Genomic DNA, 27,935 nt, shown 5'->3' with positions numbered 1-27,935 from the left:
GGTGCAGTGTTTCCGCCAGCACTGTGTGGTCAAGGTGGCCGCCTTGACAACACTAGGGCCCCACCTTGACTACCAATGTATTGAACAAAAAAAAAAAGCATAAACAAAGTACAAAACTCTCGTAGGGAAAGAAAACTTTCTTCCATCAGGTACAAAAAATATAGATAAATAATGCATTGGTAATACTGTTTACAACAATAGTCGTGCCAATAAAGCTTTTTGAATGGAATTGAAACGCCGGCATCTGGTGGTTGTATATCCAGCCATGCAGGAGAGCATGCGCGAATGCTTCTTGTCAGCTGTGCCACAAATAAGAAGATACATTAGTTAGTGTGGATTAGTTAGTACGGATTGGCGTCTTTGAGCAAAATACCCCCAAAATTTTTGCCTCCTCGCTCTGGGCAGCGACCACCTTGACTAAGACATTTCCTGGGGGAAACACTGAGGTGTGATGGTTACTGTGGTGATATGGTTATATACATAAGGGATAATGTATAGAACGCCGGTCATTATCGACAAATAAGCCCCGACAGGGCGAACTGGACACCGACGTGAAGCGGAGGGGTCTTGCTTCGCCCTGTCGGGGCTTATTTTAGATAATGACCGGCGACGTTCTATACATTGTCCCGCTTATTACACGGCTACTTGCCAAAACTAAAAAATAACTTCACACAGTGTTTTTTTGTCTTTTTACAATTTATTTGTTACCAGCATTCGTAGTGTTGATCAGCAGAGAAATAGTCCACGAAAGACGTTGACGTCGCTTAGCAACCGAATACGCTGGGAATGATAAGTTACCAGACTACTTGCAGAGTGATACGAAAGACGTGACGCAGAGGCAAAAAAATCCACTTTCCTTGACAGCAGTCATTATATGCTTAGCAACGGTCATTATCAAAAAATAATAGACAGCCGGAAGTCGGGAAGGCCCATGCAAGTGAACGGAGCGTTCCACAGCATTGAGAAGAGCCGTGTAATAAATAAGTATATATATATATATTAGGGGCAAGTTAACGCGTTAATTAAGCGTCAACGCAATCTTATTTTAACGAGATTAATACAAATTGACGCATTAACATTTGGTTTTACCCACAGAATGTCAACATTCATATCAGTGAATGTTATCACTTTACATTCAATTACACTTACAGTAAGTGACAGCCTGTACCCAAATCTCTGTGTCAACCCACACTGAGTGAGTCAATAAAACTCCCTCAAGATCGCTTGGTCTAGTTTTTGCGGAGGGGGTCTCGCCCGGTGTGTAATTCAATGTAGAACCACCCCTGTCCTTGAGGTCCAGAACACGTGGTTCATCTCTGAGAACAGGTGTCAGAGATCAAAGCGCCAACGTGATTTGTCGATACGGCCCAGCAGGACTACACCCGCTAACCGGCTCAGGACTACAACCGGAAACCGACTCAGGACTACAACCGGAAACCGACTCAGGACTACAACCGGAAACCGACTCAGGACTACAACCGGAAAACCGACAGAGAAAAGCTTTGGATCCTAACTTCTTGTTCTTTTTCCTACGGATTGTATCCCTAACCCTCTTTATAGAGATCAGTGGTCCTCTTGTACCGGGGATTTTAAGCCTTGAAAATCATATCAGATTAAATAAAAATCATCATTCATTTTGATTGTTTCTTTCATTAATACACAGGATCAGATGTTATAATCCCTTGTGCCAAAATCCAAGGAAAACACATTCAGAAGCCCCTGTCCAAACCAACCTTACAAGCACCAGTGGCGGTTCTAGGGGGGGGCCAGGGGGGGCCAGTGCCCCCGTAACTCTGAGTCCGGCCCCCCCTGTGGCCCCCTCGAACGAGCCAACCCCACCCCCCGTCAACAATCGCACCCGCAACCGCGCTCGTCCCCCCCCATCAACAATTTGGTTTGTGCCCCTCTAACAGAAAAGCCGGCCCCATCTCGGCCCCCCCATTAAAACCGGGCTAGAATCGCCACTGACAAGCACGCTGGCTACCAAACTACCAACCAACGGTGAAAAACACGAGACAACTAGCCCAACTAACAGCAGTAAATACAGCAGTAAGCAGTAAGAAGAATATCATTGGGGTTATCAAGTGGGCCCCCTCTTCCACAGGTGTTTCGTTAAGTTAGGCCCACTTACTATAGAGATAAGTTAAAAAAAAAAAAAAAGTACAATGTACCTATCCTATCCTATGCCGTTATAGCATTTCTATTTTGTGAATAAACAAACGCAACTATAAAGACTTTCATAGTTGCATAATTTGCCCAAATGTTGTAATTTGCATATTTAAGTTAAGTAAGTTGTGTTCTATTTTTTATGTTCTATAATAGTAATTGTATCAATACAGTTATAGTTAATTAGTTATGTTACACATTAGGCTTTTTTTTTTTTTTTCATCAAAAGGAAATACACCAACATACGGTGTAATTTCATACTTCAATCAGCATACAATTCCTGGTAGTAACAGTATTCCTCTACTCCATATGGTTTTAAACCACACTCACACATCCACATAATATATACCATTTATTCCCACTCATCCACATATCGTTCACCTTTTAAACACACAAACCCAAACACACACCCACAGTTTGTAACCCAAACCCACCCACCCACTCCCACCCCCGCTCAACACACACACACACACACACACACACACACACACACACACACACACACACACACACACACACACACACACACACACACACACACACACACACACACACACACACACACACACACACACACACACACACACACACACACACACACACACATCTATGGCGGCGCACACCTGCATGTAATTTCGCTGATTATTCGCTGATTATTTCGCGGGTCTCGGTGCGGATCGCGCTGCGTCTCCATTGAGCCTCACTGTGCTGCTGCTGCTCGCGCTCCGTCAGCTGTTGGCTCCACCACAGGTTAGATTGAAAAAGACGCTGAGCCGTCTCCATTACACGGTTAATATTGACGTTATTTTAGTAGTTTAACCGAAACATGGTTAGAAACGTCCGGTTGAAGTTATAAAAGTAACTAATGATCCGTCTGGTCGTTTTGTTTTCCAGGTTGACCGTCGGGTTAATTAACGAACACTTTTTGAAGTAAAACGGCCCGCTACATCCGGACCTGCTGTGAGTAGGACACTTATTTATAATTTATCTTAATTGTTTTTTAATCTAGGCCTACTTGATAAGTTGAATAATAGTAGTTCTGGATGTATGTCGTCGTAAGCTGTTTTTAATTGAGTTAATTGATATTTTTCGCCGGGTGACGCGGCTGCAGATATTTATCAATGACTCCATGACGGAGTTGGCGGCGGAAGACGTAGGGGGGCGGGGCCATGACGTCACACAATGACTCCGCACTCGGTTACCGTCGTAGTTAGATGGGAAAAATAACTTATTTTAATAACTTATTTGGATTTATTGGATTAATCACTAATTAAAACACACACACACACACACACACACACACACACACACACACACGCCGTAAAACTAATCTCGTTGCTCTCCTTCACAGCTCAAGAAGAAGAAACAGATTCTGTGAGTATCACGATCGAACCACGAAGAAGAAGAAACTGCGAACTGTAAGTCACAACATTTTCTTTTAATGCTGTGGGCTGACAGCGTTTAGTTTGAACCGGTTCTCAGACCCCGCCCCACGTAGGCCCTGCCCCGCCCCACGTAGGCCCTGCCCCGCCCCACGTAGGCCCTGCCCCGCCCCGCCCCCTCTCTGGCCCCGCCCTGGTCTCTTTCTGGCCCCGCCCCGGTCTCTCTCTGGCCCCACCCCGGTCTCTCTCTGGCCTCTCTCTGGTCTCTCTCTGGCCTCTCTCTGGTCTCTCTCTCTCTCTCTCTCTCCCCTCCCCCCCCCCCGTTCTCATGCCTCTCATTCGTCCCTAGAAGATACTTTATCTGTCCACTTTCCTACTACATTCCTCATCATTGCATCACATCCCATGTGTGTTGTCCTACTGATAAGGGTGTGTGACTGACTGACCAGAGATGCATGCGAGGGTTCTGCGCTGTTTGAGGCCTTCAGTTGTGTAGATGTTCCCCCTCAGGGGAACCTAGTGTTTAAGAGGCCGACGTCACGTCAGTTACATGAACTGGAACGTCCTTCAGGATGGAGACAGGGACTCCTCAAGGAGACACACCAGGGGGCGAGATGTGAGGGCTGTCCCTCTCAGCAACTAGAACCCAACCTGGTTCCTGCACCTGAGAACCACGGAGCACGTTCCAACGTTTCCCTCTGTATGCTTTGAAGCCCTAGCCCCCCCACCACTGGTCTCTCCATCAAACCCTCCACTGGTCTCTCCTCTCTCAAAGACCTACAAACCCAGCGCTGGTCTCTCCGTCAAACCCACCACTGGTCTCTCCGCTCTGAAGTACCTACAAACCCACCACTGGTCTCTTCTTAAAGACCTACAAACCCATCACTGGTTTCTCTTCTCTCAAAGACCGTCAGACCCACCACTGGTCTCTCCGTCAAACCCACCACTGGTCTCTTCTTAAAGACCTACAAACCCACCACTGGTTTCTCTTCTCTCAAAGACCTACAAACCCACCACTGGTCTCTCCGTCAAACCCACCACTGGTTTCTCCTCTCAAAGACCTACAAACCCACCATTGGTTTCTCCTCTCAAAGACCTACAAACCCTCCACTGGTCTCTCCGTCAATCCCGCCACTGGTCTCGTCTCAACGACCTGGTCTCTCCTCTCTCAAGGACCTAAAAACCCACCACTGGTCTCTCAAAGACCTACAAAACCTCCACTGGTCTCTCCGTCAAACCCTCCACTGGTCTCTCAAAGACCTACAAACCCAGCGCTGGTCTCTCCGTCAAACCCTCCACTGGTCTCGTCTCTCAAAGACCTACAAACCCAGCACTGGTCTCTCCGTTAAACCCAGCACTGGTCTCTCCGTCAAACCCTCCACTGGTCTCTCAAAGACCTACAAACCCAGCGCTGGTCTCTCCGTCAAACCCTCCACTGGTCTCGTCTCTCAAAGACCTACAAAGCCACCGCTGGTCTCTGTCAAAACCTCCACTGGTCTCTCCTCTCTCAAAGACCTACAAACCAACCACTGGTCTCTCCTCTCTCAAAGACCTACAAACCAACCACTGGTCTCTCCTCTCTCAAAGACCTACAAACCCTCCACTGGTCTCTCCTCTCGTTTGGCTTTGTATTCCTTTGAGTATTGTCATTGTTTGTAAATACACAATCTAATAACTGAAAATAAAGAGGTGTGATCTTTAACCTGGTACTGGTCAATCTTTGCATGGCATGGGGCACTACTGCATGTGAGGGGCAATATTTAACCTGGCATGGGGCACTAAGTGTGAGCGGGGCAATTGTTGACTTTGCACGGGGCACCACATGTGTGAGGGGAAATTTTTCTACTTCTACTTGGCTTGTATTACCTGAACAGTTTAATTTTCAGCTATAGGAGGATGCTACTCTTCCTGAAACACCCTTGAGTGTCATTTGGTCGGATGTTTCTGATGACTCAAGTCTGTGGCCTAAATCAAAGAGGATAACAAAGTGGGTGTTCAATACAGCAAGAGCCCGGAGCGATCTAGCATCTGGATCTCAATTCGACCTTCTACACACTGGACAGGATGACTTGAGTGTCATGCAGCTTGGACTGTAGTGTGACTGAATCATGCAAACAATGGGAAGCGACAATGGCTACTTGGTACAATGGATGGACTAACGGCATTCCGAATGGACAGAATCGGATGAGAAACCAACCAACCAACTAACTGAAGATGGAAGATGGAAGATGAAACATTCTGCAACGTGGCTTCCCTACCTAACGTCAACATGATGGACTGCTGGCAAGCCCTCTGGATCTCCTTTACTCCTGCCCTGAGATCCAAGTATTTCTCGGGCTGAATCGGAAACCATCTTGGAAACATCCCAACTAGCGTCCCTGTCGAGCTGCAGTTGTGCTCTTCTTCAGAAGAGGTGAAGAAAGCCTCACTGGGGCTTCAAGGTCTATGAAGAGGAACGTTGAAATGTGCGCCATGATTCTCTCCTGTAAGAGCTGTTGTATTCTAGTCGCCGAGAGGGGGAGCCTCACAGCCTACCCTTTGGCGTTTCTCCTTGGGGAGTCCCTGTCACGGTCTTGACGGACGTTCCAGGTCATGTAACTGATGTCACGACAGCCTTTTGAAAACTTGGTTTCTCCTGAGGGGGAACCTCTACAGAACTGTAGGCGTCAGATGGCACAGTATCCCAGCATGCATCTCTGGTCACTCAGATCACACCCTGATCAGTAAGGCAACACTCATGCGATGTGCATGCGATGTTTTAGAGAGTAGTAAGGAAGTAGACAAAAGGCATGAGAACAGTTTGTTATTTTGTACTGTTGTCAGCCTTGTTTATGGGTGGGAATTATTTGCTAAATGGGGGGATATGAAATGTATAGTCAATTATTTGTACATGAACCAACAGCAACAAACTACTAGATCTGCTCAAGGTAAGTCTGTTGGCTGTATTTTGCAACAAGACGACCAAAGCACCCCAAGATCTCCATCGTCGTTCCAGCTCAAGGTAAGGGGCTCCTGCGGGGGGGTTGGTAGTTAGATTCGAGACCGCGATGTGCACGGGTCTATAAAGATGCTGTCTGACTTCACAGGATCTCCTGGACCAGGGTGGACCAGAGGCTGAGGACCAGCAGGTGACCAGATCCCACTGGACCAGGTATGGGTCACCAGGGTGGATTATTATTATTATTATTATTATTATTATTATTATTATTATGTGGATGTGTCTAGTGCTTTTCTCGCACTTAATTATAATGTAGGGTAACTAGATCCCCTAGACCAGGCATGGGGTACCAGGCTGGACCAGAGGGTATCCAGATCCCCCTGGACCAGGAATGGGGCACCAGGCTGGACCAGAGGGTATCCAGATCCCCCTAGACCAGGAATGGGGCACCAGGCTGGACCAGAGGGTATCCAGATCCCCCTGGACCAGGAATGGGGCACCAGGCTGGACCAGAGGGTATGCAGATCCCCCTGGACCAGGAATGGGGCACCAGGCTGGACCAGAGGGTATCCAGATCCCCCTGGACCAGGAATGGGGCACCAGGCTGGACCAGAGGGTATCCAGATTCCCCTGGACCAGGAATGGGGAACCAGGCTGGACCAGAGGGTATCCAGATCCCCCTGGACCAGGAATGGGGCACCAGGCTGGACCGGAGGGTAACCATAACCAAACACTTGACACCTGGAGGTTATTTTTAATTATTTCAAACGATCATAGAGGGTCTTCATTAGTTTTTCCTTCAGATTTTTCATTCTGTGAATTTTAGCCAAAGCTGTGATTTGAAGTAATTAAGGTCACATCAGCTGCTACTACTACTATAGTTTATCCAGAGTACATCAAGGTGGACACTGAAACGTAACAGCTGGTCATACTTGGTAACGTAACATCACCCTTTTAATGTGTGTTTGTATTGTGAACAGATTAAGCTGACGACCCACCAGGAGCGAGACGAGGACTACGATGGGACTGCTCAAGTCTTTGGAAGGTTAATACCAACAGGTTTTTTTTTTTTACATCGTTTCACCACCAAAGCTATGCTGTTAAATTCACAGAATGTTTTACTATATTCCTGAATTACAAATTCCCGAGTGTGTGCATGTTTCATGTTGAAGTTTAAAATTTGATTCAGAATTATTTAAACAAGGTGTCCAAAGAATAATAAACTACTACCACTGTGTTTCTAGTGTAGAATTCTCAAAACAAAAGTATTTTTTTCAACACAAATTATATAAACTAAAAAAATTATGGAGGAGGATCCACCTATCTGGAGGGAGACCCGGAATCTGGTTAGCCGCCTAGCTGGACATCGTTAGCCTCCTAGCATAATGGATATAGTTAGCTTCATAGCATAATGGATATCGTTAGCTTCATAGCATAATGGGTATTGTTAGCCTCATAGCATAATCAACATCGCTAGCCTCATAGAGTTATCTATATCATTAGCCTCATAGTATAATTGATATTGTAGCATAATTGACATCGGTAGCCCCATAGTGTAATCAACATGGTAGCCTCATAGCGTAATCGACATGGGTAGCCTCATAGTGTAATCGACATTGGTAGCCTCATTGACATTGTTGGCCTATGGCTAGCAACATAGATTATGCTACGAGGCTAACGATTTGTGTTTTTCCTCTTGCAACATTTCAGTGACCCACTGACGGTGCCTCGTCGGAGCTGGTCGGTGGAGACTCCAGATGCAACTTCTACCTCGCAGGACGTGACTTAAGTCACGGGTTGTCAAGGGTTCCTTGTTTCTCAAGGGTTCCTTGTTTCTCAAGGGTTCCTTCGCAGGTTCCTCATGGTTCAGTGTTAGGGACAGAGTTAGGGTCAGATGGTCTCACGATGAACCATTGGTTTTTTTTTTAATCACATCCCAGAATTGTTTCACTGTGCACAGATGTTGAAATGTATACTGATGTTTTATGATATAAAATCATTTAAAATGACCTGGTTGTGTGGCTTGTTGTATGGTAATTTTTATTATTCACATGCATGTTACCCTAATGAGGTAAGGTTACCTCTCCCCTCCCCTATATCCTAACCTCCCCCCTCCCATATCCTCTCCCAACCTCCCTCCCCTATACCCTAACCTCCCCCTCTATACCCTGACCTCTGTCCTCCCCCCCCCCCCCATACACCCTTACCTCCCCCTCCCCTCCTTTACTCATACCTCCCCCCCCCCCCCCTCCTCTAACCCTAACCTCTCCCCTCCCCTATACCCTAACCGCCTGCCTCCCTTACCCTCACCCCAAACCTTACCCTAATCCTCACCCTTATCCCTAACCCTAAACCTAACCTTAACCATAGCAGCGAATATCAAGCCAGTAAAAGCATGTATGATGATATTGGCTAACTAGACAATCAGATGGACAGTGGCTATACAGTATAGCTAGTCTAGCTTTCCAACCCAATTTTGTGTAGCCCACCTTCGTGAAATGTGTGATAAACAGGAAAAGGTCCTGCCACACTTACCTGACAACTGGAATGGGGTATTTTTTGGGATTACTGTTGAACTACTATGTGTTCACCCGGCTATGAACTGAGACTTGATAAATCATATTATCAATATATAACATTTCTTGCCTTCTCTCTCTATAGTGTAACACTATATAGTACCATTGATACACTTAATACTAACCATCATGAAACGTATAGCAATACTAACCCACTCTATATATCTCTCTCTTCCCCCTTACCTCACTTGTGAGGTAAACCATTACCAGTCATTAGCCATCCTTGTATTTGGCCCTCATTGCACCTGAAGTCCCATCCCTATGACTGCCCTACCATCGCCTGTTGCTGTCCCCTTGACCGGATTCCTGGCCTGCGCTGCCTAGCGATCCAATACTGCCCTATGACAATTCCTAATCCCTATGACAATTCATCCCTACACTAGACTATTTTAACTTTCTGACACTAAATGGGATTCATGCATTATCATACTGGTAAGGTAACCATCCCACCTCTTTGTAACATACACCCCAGGTGGCTCTAAACACCATGTTCTATTCTCTACACCTAACTAACCTATTCATTTATCATGTATACAAACCTCACTGCCCTGTAACTGACCCTAGGCAGATGGGTCAGGCCCTCGAGTCGTGGATCTGCTCGAGGTTTCTTCCTATATGTATCTCCAATTCTAGGGAGTTTTTCCTCGCCCCTGTTACTCATGGGTTCTCTGAATGTTCAATACTCTGTAAAGCGCCGTGAGACGTGTAATGTTTTGGCACTCTATAAATACAATTGAATTGAATGTTAACTTGTGTATAATTCCCAATTTTTATTGATATATTTGCACTTTTAATCTTGCTGAATTCTACAAGGCAAATATTAAGTTAAAACTTAGTTCCCCGGCCCCATTCGTCTTTGTAAGGAAATGTTCTATTTTGTCTAATTTTAGGCAAAGTATAAGACAATACTTTCTTAACAGTATAATTGGAACCATGAATAAGTCGTTCAAGTAACAATATTGAAATACTAACATTGTTGGGTAAGACAGAATTTGGTTTTATTCTGAATCCAGTGAAACAGATTGGTGGTTTTAGCTGATATAAAAACTTTCAGGTGTTTATTTATGTTTAAGTATTTGGCAGACGCTTTTATCCAAAGCGACATACATAAAAAATACATATAAAACAATCACTCTAAACATAATTTAAGGGAAGAATGTAATACAAAATATCAATACAAAGTGTCAAGACAGAATAAACTCTGCTGCTGCAGCAACAGAGATACAGTCTATAAGTCCCTAAGATAGCTAATGTATTCATACATTGTTTATGTAGGATATACATATATGTATATATAACCTAATCATATTGTTTCTTCTACTTAAAAATAGCTGACCATTTTTTTTCCCCTTCTCGGGGATTATATTCCCAGTTTTGATCTCGGACGTCTGGTCACTTATAGCATATAAGAATATTCTATTACTGTTAAGCCAACTATGAATAATAAAACACGCCAAACATGTGTCCTTTATCATAGCTACACGTATGACAAAAAACCGCGTGAAAATCAGTGGTATTCAGTGAGGTGAGATTAATTAAATGCGCTGACAGTTCATTGCTCCTGCCAAATGAATCACACTGAGTGGAGCGGATCACCACTCCAAGATGGCGGCCCCGCGTCTCGTCAGCGCCAGTAGGCAGTAGCGGTCGATGTCTATGGATATGACGACTAAATAATAGATCGATGAATCTGTGTGTTGTGACTGATCCTGGAGCCTCCCTGCTCGGTGTTCTGTTGGTCAGGCCTACCCTAAGATGGCGGCCCCCATGTAGCGGACGAGTGTTCCTGTCAGTGCATAGCTTTATCACCGATATATCTATCACTCTGTCTCTGTCTCCGGTCCATCATCACTACGATGGCTCTGAGGACGTTATTCAGATGTTCGTCTTTAGTTGTGAGGGAGATCGGCGCGTTGAGCAAGAGGACAAAGAACTGGACGTCCGCTGTGACGGGAGGAACGTCAGGAGGAACCCACGGTGAGACCACCAAGAGGAGGCTATATACAGTATATACATCACCTATAATACGTCATACATCATCTAGACATCATACATAATCTATACATCATCTAGACATCATACATAATCTATACATCACACATCTATACATCATACATCAACTATACATCATCTATACATCATACATCATCTATACAACATCATACATACATCTTCTTTACATAATACATACATCTTCTTTACATAATACATACATCTTCTATACATCATCCATACATTTAATTTTCGCAAAAAGTGAATGCTGCGTTCCAGGGACACTTTTTAGCCCGTAAGTTATGAGCTGGAACTGGGAGTACATCGATCTGAGTTTAGCAGTGAGTGGCGGGTTTGACTGCCGTTCCAGGGCACTTCCACGGGTAGAAGGTTGTGAAAACACGGGTTACGGGTTGCCTGGAACGCACCATAAGGCAGGGAAAGGACTCAGATCTGGTGTAGCTATGATTCTGTCGCTGATTAACTGATCACTACATTAAGGTAAGATAATATATCTAAAGGTTAGAAACATGAGATAATCTCTGCATTAAGGTAAGATAATATATCTAATGGTGTAGAAACAAGATATCTAGTGGTGCAGAAACATGAGATAGTCCCTACAAAAAACACTTCTAGCTATAAAGTTGACTCCATGTATTGTATGTGATGTATGTATTGATGGGCAAAAATAACTATAAAAAAACGAAAGAAAAAAATAACGGACACATTACATTACGAATATGGTCAACTCTGGGTCCAAACCTAACGAACACAACACACCACACATTCAAGAGGGTCAAGATGACCCTCGAGCCCACCTATCAATCTGCGGAGAACACTCTGCCTCAGCTGGATGGCGAGGACACACATATCACACGGAAAGACAACACAACCTGGAGGCTCAAGGACAAGAGAACCCTCGATAACCCACACAAAGTCTACCACACACACCTGGCTAGGAAAGAACTATAAGTTTCACATGCACCGGATCACGGGTGCTCTTCTGAAGCAGAACTTCCACGGAGGCGAAGCTCCGGACGACCTCAGCACTGTTAGGGGACGTAGAATATTCAATCTCTCACGCTTTATGAATCAGTATTACCTTTGCCACTTTACTCAATAAATCCGAGGCCCTCGTGCTGACAGACTTTATTACCTCTCCGTCTCAGTTTATCTGGTCAAGTAACTAGACAGACTGTTTTTCCCAACAGTATCTGTATCTGTTGTACAGCCTTGTGATTCTATCTATCTATCTATCTCGCTCTATCTCGCTCTATCTCGCTCTATCTCTCTCTAACGCTCTCTCTCTCCTTAGGAGGGCTGATCGTCCCGGTGAGGCACTACCCCCGGGTCCTGAGGAAGAAAGCAGGTAGGAGGAGCAGAGGCTGCGTTTCAAACACACTCCACCTGTCTTTCTCCTTTTAGCTCATACTTCACCTCCTCTCCCATGTGACCCCTCCTATAACACCTATCCTAGTCTCCTATGTCACCTAACCCTGGCCTATATGCCCTAACCTAGTTTCCTATGTCACCTAACCCTCGCCTATATGCCCTAACCTAGTCTCCTATGTCACCTAACCTCTCCTATATGCCCTAACCTCCTCTCCTCCTCACTAAGCTCATGACCATGTGACTTCTGCTACACAGCGAGTTTAGCGCGTCTTCATGAAACTTAAGATTCCCATTGGCTGTCAGCATTGTCACTCACAGAAATGTAAAAATAGCTCCGGCTAGACCCGGTTGAATCCGGATTATTCTCATGATGCTCCCTGGTTCTCTAATTGGTTTGTTTCACCACTGGTCTGTTCCTCTACCTGACCAGTAGCCGGTGCTCGTCCTAGTTAATCAGCAGCGTGTCCCAGACGGACCCTGACCGTGACCTCTGACCCTAGTATCTGATCCTGACCCTACCTTACTTTGTTGTTCCTCACGTGACCTCTGACCTCCCAGTCCCAGAAAGCCAGCTGAGTGACCTCCACCCCGGCCTGCTGAGGATGGACTACGCCTCCGTCCCTGCTGCTCAGACGTAGGAACCTCCCACCTCCTTCTCAACCACCATCACCCTACTGGTGCTATACCACCCTACTGGTACTACATCCTACTGGTACAGCACCACCCTACTGGTACACCACCCTACTGGTACAGCACCACCCTACTGGTGCACCACCCTACTGGTACACCACCCTACTGGTGCTGCACCACCCTACTGGGAGCCTGGTGAGACCAGAGCACCTCACCAGGCTCCCAGTAGGGAGGTGGGTGGTGCAGCACCAGTAGGGTGGTGTACCAGTAGGGTGGTGTACCAGTAGGGTGGTGCTGTACCAGTAGGGTGGTGCAGCACCAGTAGGATGTAGTACCAGTAGGGTGGTGCAGCACCAGTAGGATGTAGTACCAGTAGGGTGGTGCAGCACCAGTAGGATGTAGTACCAGTAGGGTGGTGCAGCACCAGTAGGGTGGTGTACCAGTAGGGTGGTGCAGCACCAGTAGGGTGGTGCAGTACCAGTAGGGTTCATAGATCAGCTCTGATCTCCTCTGATCTCCAGGTTCAGGTTTCAGTCCTCTGGGGCGATCCCTTTTCCCAGAAGAAAAGACTTCCATTGTTTTGTTTTACTTCCAACCCTGATTGGTTGAGTCTTCTGACCAATGGGAGGTCATGGCCACATTGGCCTCAGCAGGCCGCAGCACTGGTCCTGAGAACCAAAACATCCTCTTCACATATCACAGGAACATGTTTCTAATAGTTAGAGAATCATTTCAATAGAGAGTGTTCTGTTTAGTAAACAGAAAAGTATGTGTCTTATAAAGAGAACCATCCTTAATATTGTTTTTGTATAATTCATATGAAGAAGTCTAAATTATTGTTTTAATTGTGTTTTTCTGTTTGGTAACAGAGCGGATGATCTTGTTAAAAGACTACTATCATTGGAGTTGGCCTGCCATGTGAGTGCATATTTAATAATCATTTAATAACATGTTTAACTGCTTTCTAGTGCACTGATCTCTCTCTCTCTCTCTCTGTCTCTGTGTCTATGTCTATCTCTCAGAGCGACAAGCTGCGGTTGAAGAAGGAGCAGTTGGTGCAGAAAGTCAGACGGGATGAGAACGACCGGAGCTCTGTCGAGGTCAAAGGTCAGCAGGCTCCTGCTTTCTAACCGAAGAATAAAGAGTCAGTGTGTGGGATCCATTTTGATGTTTCCCCCTCTCTTCCAGTGGCCGTCTTGACAGCAAGGATCCGTAACTATAAGGAGCACCTTCAGAAACACCACAAGGTCGGTGATGAGTTCAACCTCTTAAGATAAGGTCAACCTCTTAAAGGTCCCATGACATGCTATTTTATGGATGCTTTAATATAGGTGTTAGTGGGCCCTAATACAGTACTTGAAGACGTTCAAGAAATTCAGCCTTGGTGCAGAGTTACAGCCACTACAAGTCAGTCCCACAATGAGCTCTCCACAAACGTGTCGTTTTTAGAGGCGGGTCAAGGTGGAGGGTGGGGGTGTGGCCCTGAGCAGCTTGCGGCCATGGTACCATGCGCTAGTGTTTACAGTGGAACACTGAACACTCCGGGTGCTGAGTCCTGGAGCTCTATATCTAAATAATATCATAATATATTTAGATATCTATATAATAAATATTATCATGGTCAAAAGCTGTTTGCGCCTCTGGATGATATTATGAATCTCAAACGACTGCATCGGGTTCTCAGACGCCTCTGGTTCTTCCACTTCCACGTCAATATTAAGTACAGACTGAACCGCGAAGAGAAAGGGATTGTTGCCCGCGATTGTTGCCCGGGGTTGTCTGCGTCTGGTTGGTTGAGTAGGAATTGGGAACCGCGACATGGAGGAGAAAAGGCTCCCATTTGGAAAAGGATTGTTGCCCAGGATTGTCCGTCGGAGCCCGGCTGAACGCTGGCCGCCCCCGGGGCTGCCCGCCCAGCCCCGCTGCCCGCTGCCCGCTACAGCGGGGCTCCGACGGACAATCCTGGGCAACAATCCTTTTCCAAATGGGAGCCTTATGCAAGCTTGCGTTATTGTGTTGCGTGTTATGCGCCATAACACCAACAGCAGAACGGTTATCCAAATAACAAAGAACACTTGTGTTACAGTGTGTATTCACACACATGTGCCGCTCGCACGGTCTTAGCTCATTGTCTCATTGGCGGGCCAAATTCTCTGGGCGGGCCAAGCAGAGAAAGGGGAGGTAACATGGCCCCATATGACGTCATTTGGGGCCGGAAGCCAAATCGAAGCATTTCAGCTATCCTTTTTTCAAAGACGGAGCAAGATAGCTACTTCTCGGTTTACACCTAACGCAATTTTTAGCTACTGGGGGACCATAGGGAGGCTTGGGGAACTCAACTTAATGTTAGAAAACCATGTGAACCACGAAGATGGCGCAATTTGATTGGTTCGCTATCTCGGGATATTGGGTAATATCCCATGATTGAGATCTCAAACTACTCTCAAACTACTTGGGATATTGTTTGAGCGTGTGTGACGGTCGTCTCGTCACACTAATAAAAACAAATAAACCGCTAATAAAAACAAATAAATCCCAGCAAAAAGTGTAATCTTGTTTATTTTTGGAGTGTTCACGTGTAGTATATACTAAAACAATTATTCACTTCAGGCTCCCCACTATTCACTTCGCCTTTGGTGAATAATTGTTAAATATTACTACTACAGAACCACTGATGTAATTCTATAGACAAGTACTATTACACAACATACTACTACTATGACTACTGTAGTACTGCTATTTCCTCATCTGCTGGCTTTGATGCAACCCTTATGTACGTATGTTCTACAGGATATCCTGTACACCCGCAAGGTTGATCTCACACAGACACACACTCACACTCACACACCCACTCAGCACTCCCACACTGGTTCTTTGTCACATGTAGTCTGGTATTTGGTCATCTGCTTTTTTGTGTATGAAGTATGGTACTGATAAGTTTTATATGATTAGAAATATTGGTCTGATATTCCATCGGCCGGGTTGTGATTTACATGACCTCCCAACCTCTCTTTTCTCTCCTCTCAACTCTCCTCTTTCCTAACCTTACAGCTTCCTCCTCCTCTCCTCTTTCCCTCCTCCCTGCTTCCCTTCTCCTGTTTACTCACCACCCCTCTCCTCACTCCTCTCCTCTCCACCCCCTCCTGCTCCTCTCTCTTTCTCCTCTCTCCTGCTCCTCTCTCTCCTCTCCTCTAGAAGAAGGCCAATCAGAGACACATGCTGATAGGCTCCTCCCTCTCCTCTAGGATAAGGCCAATAAGAGACACATGCTGATAGGCTCCTCCCTCTCCTCTAGGATAAGGCCAATAAGAGACACATGTTGCTGGCGATGGACCAGAGGAAGAAGCATCTCAAAAGGCTTCGTCTGGTGAACCACGAGGCGTTCCAGAGGGTCTGCTCCCTGCTGGACATCTCCTACAGCTTCCCCCCGGAGTACTACCGGCCCGCCACCCGCCGCTGGCTGGCCAAGAAGGCCCTCTGTATTAAGGTACGCCCCTCCAGGCCCCGCCCCTCCACACCCATGGCCCCACCCCCGGCCCTGCCCCTCCACACCGCCGGCCGGGGCCCCGGCCCCAGGCCCTGCCCCTCCACCACTGGCCGCGCCCTTCAACGCCCCCGGCCCTGTGTGTGTGGGCTGTTTCTGAGGAGGCTGTGTGTGTGTGTGTGTGTGTGTGTGTGTGTGTGTGTGTGTGTGTGTGTGTGTGTGTGTGTGTGTGTGTGTGTGTGTGTGTGTGTGTGTGTGTGTGTGTGTGTGTGTGTGTGTGTGTGTGTGTGTGGGCTGTTTCTGAGGAGGCTGTGTGTGTGGACTGTTTCTGAGGAGGCTATGGTGTGTGTGTGTGGACTGTTTCTGAGGAGGCTCTGTGTGTGGACTGTTTCTGAGCAGGCTCTGCTTCTGTTCTCAGGTCTACCAGGAGGTGCAGAAACACAAAGCTGACCTGAGATTGAAACTGAAGAAGGACATACAGACCACCACCTCCTCCTCTTCCTCGTCACAGTAGAAGATCATCTCAATCCTTCATCCTTTCCCCCACCCCCTATCCTCCTCCTTCTCCTCCTCAGTAGAAGACTTTGTCCACTAAACCCTTGACTCCTTCCTCCTCCTTTCCTTTGCAAACGTCTGGTTCCACATCTCTGCGCGTTGTTCCAAGAAGAAGAGCTTCCTGTTTGAGACTGAATAAAGTGTATGAATAAAATGCATTTAAAAGGAAGTCAAGTGTTGAGTTCTGATTATTCATGAGATCAGGAGGAATATCGGAGCCTCTCGTTCTAATCTGTTGTATCTAGGTGAAGTCGCTCTAGATTAAACAAAGTTAGCAGAGAAGAGGTGTTGAAACATCTTTACGTAACACTGTTTTTTCCCCTAAACCATCTGATGACGCTGTGTTCCCCTTAAACACGCCGTCTCAGTTCTCAGGTCACCAGTGAACGTTCACAGCTCTGGAGAGCAGCTTGTGATTCTGGTGTGCATCAGCTTCCTGTGGTTATCGCGCTGATCTCGGTCTCTCTTCTCGTGTCAACACCTCTGAACATTTCATATTTCCAGCGTCTTCAGACTCCAACTTTCTGAGGTATGCTTTGGTTTTCCGCTCACCGTGTTCATTAATGCCATATTAATAGTAGTTCTGGTTGTTCAACTTTAATCATCCTTAATGATCACTAGTTTTAGTTGGGACAGATTGATGTGACGTCTATTTAAAAAAGTATTTCACATATTAATGTTTAAGGTACTTACCGGGGGTTACAGTACCTTCCAATGAGCTATGGCTAACAATTTAATAATCATAGTAATAATAGTAATATTTAAATTTGTAAAGCAACACTGGAGAAACACGTTAACAAGCAATGAAGAAGTCTCTGAAATAAAGATTGGGAGGGCAGCTTTAGTTACCGAGGTAGGTGGTTGGTTAGGTAGTTAGGTAGGTGGTTAGGTAGGTGGTTGGTTAGGTAGTTAGGTAGGTGGTTGGTTAGGTAGGTGGTTGGTTAGGTAGTTAGGTAGGTGGTTGGTTAGGTGATTAGTTAAATCCTACTATTACTATAGTCTGGTCAGTAGTTAACACTAGGATGTGAGTAGCTGACCTTGTGGTTATCTTTTGGTAACACGTTGTAGGCTATAGTTCAAATCCGTCGTCCGTTCTTGCACACAACCGTCTAGACTGAGCAATCCTTATTTTAAGGATTAACCACTAGATCAATATTATTACATGTTTTGTTAATATTTCCATTTATTACTTATTTGAGGTTTGGTACATCATAACAAGGATTGGTGAATCATAACTCTTTACTTAAGGATTGGTAAATCATAACTAATTACTGAAGGTTTGTTAAATCATCATAGAGATCTGGCGGATTAGTTCATCACAAGTAGTTTGATGAATCATCAATTCAAAAGTGGTTACTGGTTGGTACGTCATAACTAGTTTTAGTATGCTACACGCAAACCTATTAAGATGGGGCAATTTGATTGGTTCGCTATCTCAGGATATTGGGCAACATCCCGAGATTGAGATCTCAAACTCTGGATATTGTTTTCATCGTGTGACGGTCGTCTCGTCACGCTAATAAAAACAAATAACTTTCACCTCAGGCTCTGTGAGGTGAATAATTGTTAAATATCCTTTTCGTATCTTTAAGCTGTGGTGTGTGTGATTCAGCTGTAAACCAGGTGGGATCCAGATGTGTGTGTGTGTGTGTGTGTGTGTGTGTGTGTGTGTGTGTGTGTGTGTGTGTGTGTGTGTGTGTGTGTGTGTGTGTGTGTGTGTGATCCAGATGTGTGTGTGTGTGGTGATCCAGGTGTGTGTGTGTGTGTGTGTGTGTGTGATCCAGATGTGTGTGTGTGTGTGTGTGTGTGGTGATCCAGGTGTGTGTGTGTGTGATCCGTGTGTGTGATCCAGATGTGTGTGTGTGTGTGTGTGTGTGGTGATCCAGGTGTGTGTGTGTGATCCAGATGTGTGTGTGATCCAGGTGAACATGTCCAACCCGGTGGTGAGCCAGCAGCCGGGGGCGAGCTCCTACGGGACCAACGTCCAGACTGGGGCCTGGAGCTCCGGCCTCTGCTCCTGTTTCAACGACATGTCCATCTGTAAGCGCACACACACACACACACACACACACACACACACACACACACACACACACACACACACACACACACACACACACACACACACACACACACACACACACACTTATGAACAGAAACACACAGACAGACACACACACACACACACACTCCTGTAGGAGATGTGTGAGGAGTAAGAACCATGTAGAAGGTGTCCGTGTTCCCCCCAGGCTGCCTGGGCTGCCTGTGCCCGTTGGTCCTGGGCTGCTACACCGCCCACCGCTACGGCGAGGGCTGCTGCCTGGGCCTCGTCCCGGGAGGGATGACCGCTATGAGGACACACATGAGACTCACCTATGGGATCCAGGTAACCACAATCCACCAGAGAACACACAACCCATAGAGACATCCACATAGTGTGAGATAAGACCGACACGTTTTGATGTTATAGTTTTGTTTATAATGAGCTATAATTTATAATTTTATTAATAATTTATAACTCATACTGTTTATACTGTCTATTTTGTTGCCATTTTTGTTGTTTGTTCTGTTTGTCTTGTCTTCTCCTTACTTTAGCATTTTCTTTAGCATTTTCCCTTAGCGTCTACTTTTGTTGTATTAGTACTTTGTGTCTTTATTGTATTTTATTTACTTTTATCCTGTGTTTTTCTACTGCTGCTGGGCTATTGCAACGAACGAATTTCTCCTACGGGGATTAATAAAGTTGTATCGTATCGATAGATCGATAGTATCTATCGATACGATACGAGATATGCGGAATTCCGTTTAAATTCCGCATATCTCAGTCATACCTATGATCCGTTATCAGCCCCATTGGCAGCTTAAATCTGTTCTTAAATTCACTTCTATAAGTGAATTGACTAATTGGCTGTGTGACTCTCCAGGGGAGCATCCTGAATGACGCGCTGATGACGTCGTGCTGCGGATGGCTCGAGGTGTGCAGGATGGCGCGAGAGATGCGCAGCAGGAACGGAGACGTTTAGACTGACCTATAAAGTTATTGCCATAAATATCTCTCTCTCGTCTGCTTTATCCTGTGTGTTCGTCCATTTCATTGCATTAATTCTATATTAACATTGTTAATTAAACGTTGTTCACTGTTGATCATGTAGTGAAAATGTGTGCAATATTTTTTTTTCAAGAACATACGGAGGAAACACATGATTAAACCGAACTGTTTTAGAACAAGTGCACTGTTTACGTTATTGATCAGAAATCAATAAACCAATAAACAGTTTACTGTTAAACCGTGATACCCCCACGCCTCTATATACTGACCTCTGATTGGCTGTTGGCCCGTCCTCGTATATACATAGATCTTATTGGCTGTTGGCGCCCTCCGTCTACCTTGTGTATTTATATACATGGATCTGATTGGCTGTTGGATCCGTGACCTGGCAACCAGAAAACGCTGACCGACGACTGAGCCGTTCGACCGTTACTCACCGAGTATTGAGGTTAGGTTAGTAGGGTCCGTGTTTCGGTAGTTAACCAGGTTAAGGTTAGGTTAGTTCGTGTGTCGGTAGGTAACCAGGTTAAGGTTAGGTTAGTCAGATGTCGTCGCGGACCCTCCCGCTGCTCTTCCTCGGGCTCGGCGGGGAGATGCTCTACATCCTGGACCAGCGGCTCCGCGCGCAGAGCATCCCGCCCGACAAGGCCCGCAAAGGTACCGGCACCACGTGATCTCTTCAGTACCCGGTACCCGGTCATCACGTGACCACTGCTCTTCAGTACCCGCTCATCACGTGATCACTGTTCCTCAGTACCCGGTCCTCATGTGACGCAGTTCATGTGTTCACTGTTCCTCAGTGCCCGGTCCTCATGTGATGTAGTTCATGTGTTCACCTGTCTTGAAGATGTATAATATTCACCTGCAGGATGATCGTCCATTAAAGGCTTGTTGTCGTAATTCGTTCAGAGCACCAATATACAAGCTGCTGTTGCATTATTAATCAGTTATTGTAACCTTGGATTTGATTCACAATGAATGAACCATAAACGACGGAGCCATCCCAGTTCATGTGTTAACCATCCCCTGGTTACCAGGACAACCTGACGTCAGTTTGTCTCCTTTGACTATAAAGTCTCGTCTCAAGCTGACTGGATAGAGAAGGACAGAAGGAGAGGTAGTATGGCACCTTTGGCTTCTATGGCTCCCTAGTCTCAGCTGCTGCTTTGGGCCTAGAACCAGTTCAGCTGGCATGCATAAGGATGGACGGACGGGTAGATGGGGGGGGGGGGAGGACGGGAAGGAGGGACGGGGGGGAGGACGGGAGGGAGGAAGGAGGGACGGGAGGGAGGAAGGAGGGGGGGGGGGAGAGGACGGAGGGATGGGCTTAGGAACCACTGTTGTATGTATGTTAAACTCTCTCTCTAAATTATGTTGCACACTGAGCCTCTCAGGGACCGATTTCTGCTACCGATTGCTTGATCTTGAAGAGGGACCCGGTACGGCTGGTCGGCTGCTCTAGCTGGGGACCCGGTACGGCTACTCTAGCTGGGGACCCGGTACGGCTGGTCAGCTGCTCTAGCTGGGGACCCGGTACGGCTGGTCAGCTGCTCTAGCTGGGGACCCGGTACGGCTGGTCAGCTGCTCTAGCTGGACTGAATTGGGTGCCCAGCCCTACCAATCATTAAATCAAAAGATGTGTTATGCTAGCATCATATGTCTGCTCATTGGCCCCTGCTGCCTCCCTGTCCCTGGACAGAGGGATCCTCTTCTCTGGTCCCAATATTTACAATAGTGTTTCCATTGCTGTTTAAAGGGGTTTGTACCATTAAAAAAAAAAAAAAAGTTGGATTTTAGGGTTAGGCCTACGACCCCATGGTGGGTGAGGTGTAACGGGCCCTGGAGGCCCCCATGGTGGGTGAAGTGTAACGGGCCCTGGAGGCCCCCATGGTGGGTGAAGTGTAACGGGCCCTGGAGGCCCCCATGGTGGGTGAAGTGTAACGGGCCCTGGAGGCCCCCATGGTGGGTGAAGTGTAACGGGCCCTGGAGGCCCCCATGGTGGGTGAGGTGTAACGGGCCCTGGAGGCCCCCATGGTGGGTGAGGTGTAACGGGCCCTGGAGGCCCCCATGGTGGGTGAGGTGTAACGGGCCCTGGAGGCCCCCATGGTGGGTGAAGTGTAACGGGCCCTGGAGGCCCCCATGGTGGGTGAGGTGTAACGGCCCTGGAGGCCCCCATGGTGGGTGAGGTGTAACGGGCCCTGGAGGCCCCCATGGTGGGTGAAGTGTAACGGGCCCTGGGGGCCAGAGGGGCCACGGGCTCCTTAGTGGGCGTGGTGTCACGGGCCGGGGGGGCCCAGGGCTGCTGCTTCCTAGGGCCACGAGACAGAGGCTTGGGGGGCCGGCCTTAGAACGCACGCCTGCTGCTTACTAGCCACTGCGGTAGCAAGGGCTTCTGGGTAACCCCTGGCTCACTGTCTGTCTGTGTTGAACTCCGTCTCCTTGTGCAGTGATGAACGACATCATCACCACCATGTTCAACAAGAAGTTCCTGGAAGAGCTGTTCAAGCCCCAGGAGCTGTACTCCAAGAAGGCCCTGCGCACGGTGTTCGACCGGCTGGCCCACGCCTCCATCATGAGGCTCAACCAGGCCAGCATGGACAAGGTACCTAGCCTAGCTCTAAACATGTCACCTAGCATACAGGTAGCATGGACAAGGTACCTAGCCTAGCTCTAAACATGTCACCTAGCATACAGGTAGCATGGACAAGGTACCTAGCCTAGCTCTAAACATGTCACCTAGCATACAGGTAGCATGGACAAGGTACCTAGCCTAGCTCTAAACATGTCACCTAGCATACAGGTAGCATGGACAAGGTACCTAGCCTAGCTCTAAACATGTCACCTAGCATACAGGTAGCATGGACAAGGTACCTAGCCTAGCTCTAAACATGTCACCTAGCATACAGGTAGCATGGACAAGGTATCTAGCCTAGCTCTAAACATGTCACCTAGCATACAGGTAGCATGGACAAGGTACCTAGCCTAGCTCTAAACATGTCACCTAGCATACAGGTAGCATGGACAAGGTACCTAGCCTAGCTCTAAACATGTCACCTAGCATACAGGTAGCATGGACAAGGTATCTAGCCTAGCTCTAAACATGTCACCTAGCATACAGGTAGCATGGTAGCATGGACAAGGTACCTAGCCTAGCTCTAAACATGTCACCTAGCATACAGGTAGCATGGACAAGGTACCTAGCCTAGCTCTAAACATGTCACCTAGCATACAGGTAGCATGGACAAGGTACCTAGCCTAGCTCTAAACATGTCACCTAGCATACAGGTAGCATGGACAAGGTACCTAGCCTAGCTTTAACCATATGACCTAGCATACAGGTAGCATGGACAAGGTACCTAGCCTAGCTCTAAACATAGCACCTAGCATACATGTAGCATGGACAAGGTACCTAGCCTAGCTCTAAACATAGCATTTAGCATACAGGTAGCATCTACAAGGTACAAGCCTTTCTCCCCCCTCTCCCCCACCCTCCCCCAGCTCTACGACCTGATGACCACTAACTCCCCCTCTCTCCCCCCTCTCCCCCAGCTGTACGACCTGATGACCATGGCCTTTAAGTACCAGGTGTTGCTGTGCCCGCGGCCCAAAGACCTGCTGCTGGTCTCCTTTAACCACATGGACGCCATCAAGGACCTGGTGAAGGAGGCCCCGCCCATCCTGAGCCAGGTGGACGACACCTACCGCCAGCTCATAGAGGTACTTAACCTTATCTTAACTTAACCCTACCGACCTACCGCCAGCTCATAGAGGTACTTAACCCTACCTTAACTTAACCCTACCGACCTACCGCCAGCTCATAGAGGTACTTAACCTTACCTTAACTTAACCCTACCGACCTGCCGCCAGCTCATAGAGGTACTTAACCTTACCTTAACTTAACCCTACCGACCTACCGCCAGCTCATAGAGGTACTTAACCTTAACTTAACCCTACCGACCTACCGCCAGCTCATAGAGGTACTTAACCCTACCTTAACTTAACCCTACCGACCTACCGCCAGCTCATAGAGGTACTTAACCTTATCTTAACCCTACCAACCACTCCTAGAGGTACTTAACCTTATCTTAACCCTACCAACCACTCCTAGAGGTACTGAACCAGCGTCCCTGTCTCATTCTGTCCAGATCTACACTCCTCTGTCCAGCGGAGAGTTCCAGCTTATCAGACAAACTCTGCTCATCTTCTTCCAAGACATGCACATCAGGGTAATATATAGAATATATAGATACAGTATATTATTTATTGATTTATTGACTATATATGTATGTTTACATAGTATATCTCTGTCTCATGCTCCCCTTTAGGTGTCCATCTTCCTCAAGGACAAGGTCCAGAACTCCAACGGTCGCTTCGTCCTCCCGACCAGCGGGCCGGTACCGTATGGAACGCAGGTCCCTAGTCTGATCAGGTACACACACACACACACACACACACACACACACACACACACACACACACACACACACACACACACACACACACACACACACACACACACACACACACACACACACACACACACACACACACACACACACACACACACACACACACACACAGCTGCTTTGTGAATGGTTCAGGATGTTGAGCTGCTTTGTGATTGGTCCCGGACGTTGAGCTGCTTTGTGATTGGTCCAGGATGTTCCACTGTAACGGGGAGGAGTCGAGACGGTTCCAGTTCCCCAGCGGAGGAACCTACACTAGCGCTCTGCGACAGGGCTCCCTGGAGATGTTTGGAGACCGCGTCATCAAGCTGGGCACCAACATGTAGGACCTCCTGCTGCACCTCCTCCACCCCCACACGGGCACCATGACACCCCCTCACCCCCTTAAGGGCTGACTATGGTTCCACGGCGACGCAACGCAATGACCCCGCAGACGCTTCGACGCAGTCGTGAACCTGTTTTGGTTCTGCGTCGGTCAATCAGCCCTTCACACCCTCTTACCCCTCAAGATGGGCACCGACATGTAGGACCTCCTCCCACACCCCAAACCATGACACACACACACAAGGGGACTCAGACTGTGTGTGTGTGTGTGTGTGTGTGTGTGTGTGTGTGTGTGTGTGTGTGTGTGTGTGTGTGTGTGTGTGTGTGTGTGTGTGTGTGTGTGTGTGTGAGAGAGGTATTGGTCATTCCAAATAAATGAATTAACTGTGTGTGTGTGTTAGGTATTGGTCATTCCAAATAAATTAATTGTGTGTGTGTGTGTGTGTGTGTGTGTGTGTGTGTGTGTGTGTGTGTGTGTGTGTGTGTGTGTGTGTGTGTGTGTGTGTGTGTGTGTGTGTGTGTGTGTGTGTGTGTGTGTGTGTGTGTGTGTGTGTGTGTGTGTGTGTTAGGTACAGTGTGAGTCGTCCGGTGGAGACCCACATGTCCGGAACCTCTAAGAACTCTGCTCAGAACACCAAGGTCAGTGACGCTGAGCTAGATGCTAACCCTGCTATAGCACTCGCACAGAGCTAGCAACAAGCTGGATGCTAGCTCTATAGAGCTTAGCCCTACCATCAACAGATTAGCCTAGCGCTGTGCTATGTTACAGGATAACAGACTAGCCTAGTGCTGTGCTATGTTCCAGGATAACAGACTAGCCTAGCGCTGTGCTATGTTCCAGGTGAAAGACTAGCGCTGTGCTATGTTCCAGGATAACAGACTAGCCTAGCGCTGTGCTATGTTCCAGGTGAAAGACTAGCGTAGCGCTGTGCTATGTTCCAGGATAACAGACTAGCCTAGCGCTGTGCTATGTTCCAGGTGAAAGACTAGCGTAGCGCTGTGCTATGTTCCAGGTGAAAGACTAGCCTAGCGCTGTGCTATGTTCCAGGTGAAAGACTAGCCTAGCGCTGTGCTATGTTCCAGGTGAAAGACTAGCCTAGTGCTGTGCTATGTTCCAGGTGAAAGACTAGCCTAGCGCTGTGCTATGTTCCAGGTGAAAGACTAGCCTAGCGCTGTGCTATGTTCCAGATGAAAGACTAGCCTAGCGCTGTGCTATGTTCCAGGTGAAAGACTAGCCTAGCGCTGTGCTATGTTCCAGGTGAAAAACTAGCCTAGCGCTGTGCTATGTTCCAGGTGAAAGACTAGCGTAGCGCTGTGCTATGTTCCAGGTGAACACGACCCCCAACCCGCTAGCTAAAGAGGAGCTCAACATGCTAGCTCGGCTCATGGGAGGGCTGGAGGTCCAGAAACCAGGAAATGCTGACAGCGGCTTCAGGGTCAACCTCTTCGCCACAGACGAGGAAGAGGAGTAAGACTGAGATGTTTTGTTATTCTTGGTCTCTGATTGGCTCTTGTCAATTATTATTAAAGATTGATGTGATTCATAACATGAACGTCTTCCCAGGGAGGCTCTGATGTCCCGACCAGACGAGCTTTCATACGGAGTGCTGAACATACAAGCAACCAAGGTACCCCCTCACCCTCACCCTAACCCCCACACCCCCTAACCCTACAGGTAGACTATAGACTGGAGGTGACCCCCTAACCCTACAGGTAGACTATAGACTGGAGGTGACCCCCTAACCCTACAGGTAGACTATAGACTGGAGGTGACCCCCTAACCCTACAGGTAGACTATAAGCTGGAGGTGACCCCCTCCCCCCTCCTCCCTGTTGCAGGACCAGCAGAGTGACGCAGCTCTCTCCAGGATCATGGGGGAGTTCTCTGAGCAGGGCAGCCCCGCCCCCAACGCCTGCAGCAAGGGGGACGACCTGCTGGCCATGATGGACATGATGTGACCCCGGGTGGACGCTTGAGGACGGGGTCGGGACTGGGCTTCTGTAGGGTAGAGGGTCCCAGAGGGAGGCCCTAGGGGGTCCCAGAGGGAGGCTGTAGAGGGTCCCAGAGAGAGGGTCCCAGAGGGAGGCTGTAGAGGGTCCCAGAGGGAGGCCCTAGAGGGTCCCAGAGGGAGGCCCTAGGGGGTCCCAGAGGGAGGGTCTTCACTGAGGCCACCAGTGGGGTCCAGGGTCGACTCACGGCTGTCTTTAGAGCGCGTCTGCTGTCATTGGGTCTTGAGGACGGTGAAGATGTGATATCCTTTTCAAAGGTGAACGATACATCCCATAATAAGTTTGAGTGTGGATGTTATCACTGGAAGGTTATCCTGGCCAGTGGAACCCAAGGGGGGTTGCTATAGTGATGCAAATGATTGATCCTCCCATCAGAAGAATTAAATACATTAAGATCATTATCCTCAGTAAAGGGGGTCAACCCCAGGGTAACCTACCTCCCGTACCCTGATATGTTTTACATACGCCTCTCGTGGTCCCAGGTATCTAACAGTAACATTGGGTGCTGAATTCTTTTTTTTTTGTCAATGACAGACAAAACTATTTGTCCACTTTTTAACATAATGGTTACTTCTTCATTGGTCAGAAGCTCATTGTTGATGTGTAATAAAATATATTTCACTAGGGGGCGCCCTTCCTAGTAGTGTATGTGGTCTTAATAAAGGCAAAGCTAATATTTTTACAAGAAGGTCGACAAATTGTATCATACAAACCACTCGCAAGTAATAACGTCATTATTCTGGTGAGTAATGAACTTACTGCAATAAATAGATCCTCACATTGTGTCATGGTTCATATTCATTTCTAGAGCTACTTTATTGCTAATGAACTCGGAAGTGGTCCACCAGGTGTCTCCTCACTGTCATTTTTTGTCTCATACCTGCAAACTAGTCACCTTTCAGTGAAATTCGCTGTTTTCAACTCAAAATAGGTCATTTACGTGAATCGTGTAGATCCAAATAGTTTTTTTTA

General features: G+C 47.4%; 3 protein-coding genes and 1 long non-coding RNA gene across 4 annotated transcripts; all 4 read left to right on the top strand.

Moving 5' to 3' along the window:
* The first annotated feature begins 2,784 nt into the window (after positions 1-2,784).
* On the top strand, positions 2,785-3,667 carry LOC311351645. The gene is made up of 3 exons (XR_014636753.1): positions 2,785-2,916; positions 3,061-3,126; positions 3,518-3,667. It is a non-coding gene; the product is annotated as an uncharacterized lncRNA (long non-coding RNA).
* A 7,143-nt stretch (positions 3,668-10,810) lies between these two features.
* On the top strand, positions 10,811-17,284 carry mrps15 (mitochondrial ribosomal protein S15). Its single transcript, XM_084471672.1, has 8 exons — positions 10,811-11,039; positions 12,370-12,423; positions 13,005-13,080; positions 13,946-13,994; positions 14,099-14,183; positions 14,265-14,323; positions 16,372-16,563; positions 16,979-17,284. The coding sequence occupies exons 1-8, from the start codon at positions 10,919-10,921 to the stop codon at positions 17,072-17,074; spliced, it is 732 nt and encodes a 243-aa protein (XP_084327798.1). The 5' UTR covers positions 10,811-10,918; the 3' UTR covers positions 17,075-17,284.
* A 206-nt stretch (positions 17,285-17,490) lies between these two features.
* LOC311351073 (cornifelin homolog) lies at positions 17,491-20,399 on the top strand. The gene is made up of 4 exons (XM_084471155.1): positions 17,491-17,644; positions 19,038-19,155; positions 19,365-19,501; positions 20,040-20,399. Exons 2-4 carry the CDS (start codon positions 19,044-19,046, stop codon positions 20,136-20,138), a joined length of 348 nt encoding a protein of 115 aa, XP_084327281.1. The 5' UTR covers positions 17,491-17,644; positions 19,038-19,043; the 3' UTR covers positions 20,139-20,399.
* Positions 20,400-20,566: 167 nt separating this feature from the next.
* oscp1b (organic solute carrier partner 1b) lies at positions 20,567-27,654 on the top strand. The gene is made up of 10 exons (XM_084472317.1): positions 20,567-20,821; positions 22,612-22,766; positions 23,714-23,881; positions 24,310-24,390; positions 24,490-24,593; positions 24,824-24,952; positions 25,524-25,593; positions 26,283-26,422; positions 26,519-26,582; positions 26,793-27,654. Exons 1-10 carry the CDS (start codon positions 20,710-20,712, stop codon positions 26,910-26,912), a joined length of 1,143 nt encoding a protein of 380 aa, XP_084328443.1. The 5' UTR covers positions 20,567-20,709; the 3' UTR covers positions 26,913-27,654.
* Positions 27,655-27,935: the final 281 nt, after the last annotated feature.

This window comes from Micromesistius poutassou, assembly GCF_964030765.1.
Source record: "Micromesistius poutassou genome assembly, chromosome: 8".
Taxonomy (NCBI): domain Eukaryota; kingdom Metazoa; phylum Chordata; class Actinopteri; order Gadiformes; family Gadidae; genus Micromesistius; species Micromesistius poutassou.
The sequence above is the reverse complement of the archived record's forward strand: the minus strand, read 5'-3'. Positions and strand labels throughout refer to the sequence as shown.

Coding starts and splice junctions, on each gene's coding strand:
- mrps15 (XM_084471672.1), top strand. CDS start 10,919: ATGGCTCTGAGGACGTTATTCAGATGTTCGTCTTTAGTTGTGAGGGAG. Junction 11,040..12,369: donor AACGTCAGGAGGAACCCACG/GTGAGACCACCA, acceptor CTCTCTCCTTAG/GAGGGCTGATCGTCCCGGTG. Junction 13,081..13,945: donor TCCGTCCCTGCTGCTCAGAC/GTAGGAACCTCC, acceptor GTTTGGTAACAG/AGCGGATGATCTTGTTAAAA.
- LOC311351073 (XM_084471155.1), top strand. CDS start 19,044: ATGTCCAACCCGGTGGTGAGCCAGCAGCCGGGGGCGAGCTCCTACGGG. Junction 19,156..19,364: donor TTTCAACGACATGTCCATCT/GTAAGCGCACAC, acceptor TGTTCCCCCCAG/GCTGCCTGGGCTGCCTGTGC. Junction 19,502..20,039: donor GACTCACCTATGGGATCCAG/GTAACCACAATC, acceptor GTGACTCTCCAG/GGGAGCATCCTGAATGACGC.
- oscp1b (XM_084472317.1), top strand. CDS start 20,710: ATGTCGTCGCGGACCCTCCCGCTGCTCTTCCTCGGGCTCGGCGGGGAG. Junction 20,822..22,611: donor GCCCGACAAGGCCCGCAAAG/GTACCGGCACCA, acceptor CTCCTTGTGCAG/TGATGAACGACATCATCACC. Junction 26,583..26,792: donor TGAACATACAAGCAACCAAG/GTACCCCCTCAC, acceptor TCCCTGTTGCAG/GACCAGCAGAGTGACGCAGC.